A 6,317-nucleotide genomic window follows, 5' to 3' on the forward strand; every position below is an offset into this window, starting at 1 on the left:
TCTTTATTATGACTACCCAAACTATCCATGCTTCTATTAAGATATCTAGATAAGTATAATTATTAATTGGATATAAAAAATTTTATTTACAAAAATAAAAATATATATGAGTGTGTATGCATTCTAGCCTAAATGGATATATGTAAATTGTAGAATTATAATTATGTAAAAAAGATTTGTTTGAATGACATTTCTCAAGTTCCATCAATTGATCATCATTAAATACATGAACAAGGGTTTCCAACATTTTTTTATATTAGATTTTAGTGCTTTTAAATTACTATTGTATTATTATTCTTTGTGACACATACGTATCTATAACAAAATTTTTATTTTTGGTCAAATATATCATTTATGTTGTTATTAATTATTATTATTATTAAAAAAAACTATCCTAAATCATTGACTTTACTTATTACTGAATTTGAAAAAGAGAAAACATACATGCTTAGGGATGAAGTTGTTTAAATAATACAATATACTGATATAATTAAATTTGATTCTTCCTTTGCTTGCTTCTCTACAATGTGATCCTTAATATGATCCATGAGTGATCCAATTTCTCTTCCATTGTAATTAATATGTTGTCTTAATGACTCTTGATAAGTAGTATTTCTATTAATCTTTTTGTCTTCCTCCTCTATCATGGAGGATAGACCTTTTTCACACACAGATATATATATATATATATAAATTAATGAATTGTATTAGAATCGATTTCTACATATGTCATTTAAATCTGCATATGTCTTTTGGATTTATTGTCTATCCATTATTATACTTCTTTAATTTTTAAATTTCAATTTATTGTACTCAATTTTATTTAGTTAAATTTCACATTATTAATAATTATTGCTCCCATTTTGAGAAAACAAAATCTTATGTGTGTATATTATTATGTTTTGTTAGTTTTCATTTCTTATATGAAACTTTTTTTTAAATAGAATGGCGAGTGAGGGTGAGGTAACACAAGGAAAATCAAAAGCAATTTGGGATCCACCAACACATGAGAAATGGATTGATTTAGCTGTAGAAGAAGTGAGAGCAGGTAATAGAAATGGATCACATTTGAGCAAATTAGGTTGGAAAAATTTTATTGAAAAATTTAATCTTGCAACAAAAAGAAATTATGATCGAAAGCAAATGAAAAATCATTGGGATAATGTTAAAAAAGAGTGGCAACTATGGGATTCATTACTTAGAGGAGAGACTGGACTTGGTTGGGACATACAGAGGCAAACAGTTGATGCTCCAGATGAATGGTGGGATGCAAAGTTACAAGTAGGTTTCTTTACAAAGCTCTTATAATTATGATTTTTTTTATAATTAATAATCTTACTATATATATTTTGTTTCCTAATTAATAAATCATCAACAGAAATATCCGGATGCTGCTAAATTTCGAGTGAGAGGTTTAGAACATTCTTTCAAACTGGATGAATTGTTTAGAGATGTTACTGCTACAGGAGCTAGAGCTTGGGCACCAACCTCTGGTTCACTACCTCCTTTATACACCGAGGATCATAATGATATAGAGATTGATGAGAATTTGGAGGAAAGTGATCATGAGGGAGTGGGTGATCCAATGAAAAAAGAGACTAAATTACTTGGTCCAAATAGAAAGCAATTTAAGAAGGGAAAAAAGAATAATTCTACAACATCAAAGTTGTCCAAACAACTTGATGAGATTTGTGAGGCGATCAAAAATAGGAGTTCATACATACGTACCGATCCACCGGGATGTAGTGTTCAAGAAGTTATCGATAAGTTAGTTACACTTCCAGATTGTGAACCAATGAGCCCTCTTTTCAAAGTTGGTACTTCCTTGTTCACAAAGAAAGCAAATAGGGAAATTTTTGTAGCTTTGAAGGAGCCTAAATATCAAATTGAATGGCTGAAAGAACAAGAGTTCGATTTCTAAGTTAGATTTTATTTGTTTTTTTTTTCTTGTCGAACATTGTGGTTTGTTTATTTCTTGAACAATGTAGTTTGTTTATTTCTTGAACAACGTTGTTTGTTTTGTTTCTTGAATTTAATATTTATGAAAGACACAATATGTTTTCTAATTTTTTAATTATCTTTTTTATTTTATATAATCCAAAATAATACAATTTTATATTATATGTTTACATGTTTATCTTTTTTAAAGTGTATTATATCACACTCATTTATCTTATAAATAAAAATTATGTACATTTTTTCAAATACAGAATGGATAGTGACACAAATTCAGAAGACATGAATGAAGAATATATACAACAAGTCATAGCAGAAGAAATGGAAATTGATGAACTTGTCCTTGTTGTTGCAAGAACATCAGTATATTATAATAATTTTTTGGTTAAGGAACCATGTAGAAATTCACCTCACACTGGCTGGAAATTTATGATGGAAATTATGGATGGAAATGGTCGACGATGTCATGAGATGTTTCGAATGGAAAAACATGTTTTTTGTAAACTGTGTGATAGATTGAGAAGTTATGGACTAAAATCTAGTAAAGGTGTGAGACTAGAAGAGTCAGTTGGTATGTTTATGATGATTTTAGGACATGGTGCAGGAAATAGAATGATTCAAGAGCATTTTCAGCATTCAGGTGAAACTGTTAGTAGGCACTTTTCAAATGTATTGGAAAAAATGAGTATGCTTGCTTTGGATGAAATTAGACCACCTGAAGATTTTGATGAAGTCCCATATTATATACGAAACAATCCTAGATATTGGCCATACTTTAAGGTATGAATACGTCATCTCCATATGCATATATATATATATATATTAACTCCCTATGTAGATTTTGATTTTATAATTTTTATCAAATTGTTATTAATAGGATTGTATTGGAGCAATAGACGGAACACATGTTCGAGTTTCACTTCCAGTAGATAAACAAATACCATACATTGGAAGAAAGGGTTGTCCTACACAAAATATTATGGCTGTATGTGGATTTGATATGTTATTCACATTTGTATGGGCGGGTTGGGAAGGAACAGCACATGATACTCGTATATTTCTTGAAGCATTAAGAAATACACATCTTAATTTTCCTAAACCACCCAATGGTATGTTGTAATCATTTATATTATTTTTGTGAATATGATTTGAAATTTTTTAAAAATGATAATTTTTTTTTTATTGTAGGTAAGTATTACTTAGTTGATGCAGGGTATCCAAATATAAAAGGTTATTTAGCTCCATATAAAGGGACAAGATACCATCTTCCTCAATTTCAACAAGGTAGTCAACCTAGTGGCTCTAAAGAAGTATTTAACCACGCTCATTCATCATTACGCAGTGTTATTGAACGCTGTTTTGGTGTATGGAAAGCACGATGGGAAATTTTGCAACGAATGCCAAATTATAAGTTTGATAAACAAGTAGCTATTGTTACAGCTTCAATGGCTTTACATAATTTTATCAGGAGAGAGACCATTAATGACATAGAGTTCCCATCTTGTGATGAAACAAATGATGATTTTGTAAATGACGATAACCCAAATATTAACTTAGTAAGAGATGAGAGTGAAATGGGAGTTATTCGTGATAAAATCGCAGCTGAACTCATGCTTAAATAAACATGAGTATTAATTTTTGTTTATGATTATGTAATAATTAAAGATTTATTTTTGTGCACATGGTTAATTTTGCTTATATTTTTATTTTTATTTTTTATGATTGCAAAAAAAAATTAATATTATTGTTATTTTTATGGACAAAATTGACATATATTATTTTGTAAGAGCTTTTATATTATACTTACCAAACACTTTCAAAAGCTCTTTAATGGAAAAAAAAGCTCTTTTAAAACATAAATCCAAACACTAATTTAAAAGCTCAAACTTTTACTTCTTTTCTTCTAGTATCCAAAAGTAAAAGTAAAAGATATCCCAAACAAGCCCATTGTGTATGAGATTAGTCGTGCATAAAGATGTAATAACGACTCTAAAAAGTAAATCAATGTGCCAAACAACTTTACATAAATATTTGAGAAATTTACATAATACACTTAATTTCGCCCAATTTTTTGTTTTTAAGGAGATTTTTACATTTTTAAGTTTTTGCCCGTTTTTCTTCTTTTGTGTTGTTTTTTTAGTTGTTTCTGTGCTGTTTCAGTTTATGTATAGTTATTTTCATGTTGTTTTTTAGTTATTTCAGATTATGTAAAGTTGTTTTTGTGTTGTTTTTTTAGTTGTTTAAGTTTATGTATAGCTGTTATGTTGTTGCGTTTATGTCTAATTTGTATTTAGTTGTTTTAAGATATTTTTTTTAAAACGTGTTAGTATACAGTGAGTTGACTTCTAGTTGTTGTCTAATTATTATTTTTAGTTATTTTTTAACGTGTTAGTATGCAGTGTGTTGATGTCTAGTTGTTATCAAATCGTTGTTTTTTTACACCGTATTTTTGTAAATAAAAAACTTAAGGTAGTATTTTTCAAGAAAAAAACCGTAAAAAAGTAATAAAACAAAAAAAATATATATTTATGAAAAAATCCCTAAATATTTTTTGAATAATAGTTATTAGGAACTTCTTACTTTTATTATTACTATATTTTATATTTTTGGGTGCTATTTTTTTTTTTTTTTTAAATTTTATCAATACCTCTATTCAATTATAACCTATTGATTATAATACAATTAGTTTAGTCCTAAATGTATTCTAATAGAAGTTTTATTGTATAAGGCTCATTTGTTTTAATATTATAATTTAAAAATTATTTTAATATTAGAATGTGAATAGAATGATAATTATAAAAATGTCATCAATATATATAATTTTTTAAAATAATTTATGAAGTACATTTCTACTTCTTATGAAAGTATTGATAACAATTATGTTGGTCTTATTTTAATTTTACCCTTATTGGCAACGACTTTAAGTATTACGTATGAAGGTAATTATGGTATTCTTGGAACGACGCTACCCTTATTTTGGTTTGAGAAATTATAGTAAATGACCCAAAATAATGGCATGAAGAAGCTAATGTCCTCATTTTTAAAATTGTAGAGAAATGACCATTTTATAGTGTTGATTACCTAAGTTATCATTTTGCACCAAGCCCTAAGTGAATATTAGGGTTTACCTAAGGCTAAAGAGGTTAAAGAAGGTAAGGGTAAATGTGGAATTTTGCTATACTAATTTGTTGTATTGGGTCGGTTGTTGATTTTTTTTTAAAACTGAGACATTTATCTAAATAATAATTGTTTTGAGAGCTATTTTTCTCGTTGCCCGGGAGTTGTTTATGTGTATATACTTTCTTGGTAGAAATTCATTGGAAATAAAAATTAATTACTAGCCTGATTATTAGTCAAAAGTGCATATTTATTCAATATAGAAATAAACTAAGATTAAATTGATATTTTTTTTTGGAATTAATAGGATATATTCTGATATTTGAAATTAATTAATTAATTTATTTATATTTTTTCAGAAAATGAAGTATATTTTGGTATTTTGAGATGAAGAGAAAATAAAAGAATTAAAGCTGAAAAGAGAATAAAAAATATTGGCATTTTTTAAGTATAAAAGCTCAAAAATAAAGTTGGTATTTTCGCAATCCAAAGCCCAAAAGAGAATAGCCCAACCCGTTCTCTCTTATCCTAAGCCTGCTGCGTGTGCACCGGGCAATCAATCAACATAATAATAATAACTTATAATATAATATATTAGTCACAACTAGGGGTGGCAATTTAGGTCACGACACGACACAATTAAGGTAAACACGAACACGACACATTTAATAATCATGTCGTGTTCGTGTTTACCTTAATCGTGTCATGTCATAATCGTGTTGACCCGTTTAGTAATCGTGTCGTGTCATAATCGTGTCAGACACGATAACACGAATAATTTGCATAGGTTAATATGATTTTTTTCATATAGTTATGATTAATCGTGTTATCGTGTTGTGTCGTGTTGATCCGTTTAATAATCGCGTCGTGTTCGTGTTTGATTAGTGGTGAAAAATACACATTTGTTGATTTTAATTGTCAAAATAAATTAAGTTTTAATTCATATTTTCATGGAATTAATATGATTTATTTTATAAATGAAAATATTTGATTATGATTTAATTTATTGTTATTTTGTAGGAATTAAATTTGTATTTTGACACTTTGAAATGAAGAGAAAAGAAAATAATTAAATCTAAAAAAAAAAAGAATAGAAATGGCATTCTTGAAGAGACGCAGCCCAGCATCCCTTTGGCCCAAAGAGCCCAACACGCCCCAGCCACCTGGCGGCCTCTCCACGCGCCACCTGTCAGAATGCTCCAGTAGCTCTTCACGCCCATGCAGCCTTCCCTCCTTCAACGCAG

At 28.3% G+C, this 6,317-nt stretch overlaps 2 protein-coding genes across 2 annotated transcripts; both read left to right on the forward strand.

Moving 5' to 3' along the window:
* Positions 1-945: 945 nt before the first annotated feature.
* LOC133791540 (L10-interacting MYB domain-containing protein-like) lies at positions 946-1,921 on the forward strand. Its single transcript, XM_062229461.1, has 2 exons — positions 946-1,281; positions 1,379-1,921. The coding sequence occupies exons 1-2, from the start codon at positions 946-948 to the stop codon at positions 1,919-1,921; spliced, it is 879 nt and encodes a 292-aa protein (XP_062085445.1).
* A 290-nt stretch (positions 1,922-2,211) lies between these two features.
* LOC133791541 (protein ALP1-like) lies at positions 2,212-3,578 on the forward strand. The gene is made up of 3 exons (XM_062229463.1): positions 2,212-2,736; positions 2,834-3,065; positions 3,145-3,578. The coding sequence occupies exons 1-3, from the start codon at positions 2,212-2,214 to the stop codon at positions 3,576-3,578; spliced, it is 1,191 nt and encodes a 396-aa protein (XP_062085447.1).
* Positions 3,579-6,317: the final 2,739 nt, after the last annotated feature.

Source organism: Humulus lupulus, chromosome 7 (genome assembly GCF_963169125.1).
Source record: "Humulus lupulus chromosome 7, drHumLupu1.1, whole genome shotgun sequence".
NCBI classification, from domain to species: domain Eukaryota; kingdom Viridiplantae; phylum Streptophyta; class Magnoliopsida; order Rosales; family Cannabaceae; genus Humulus; species Humulus lupulus.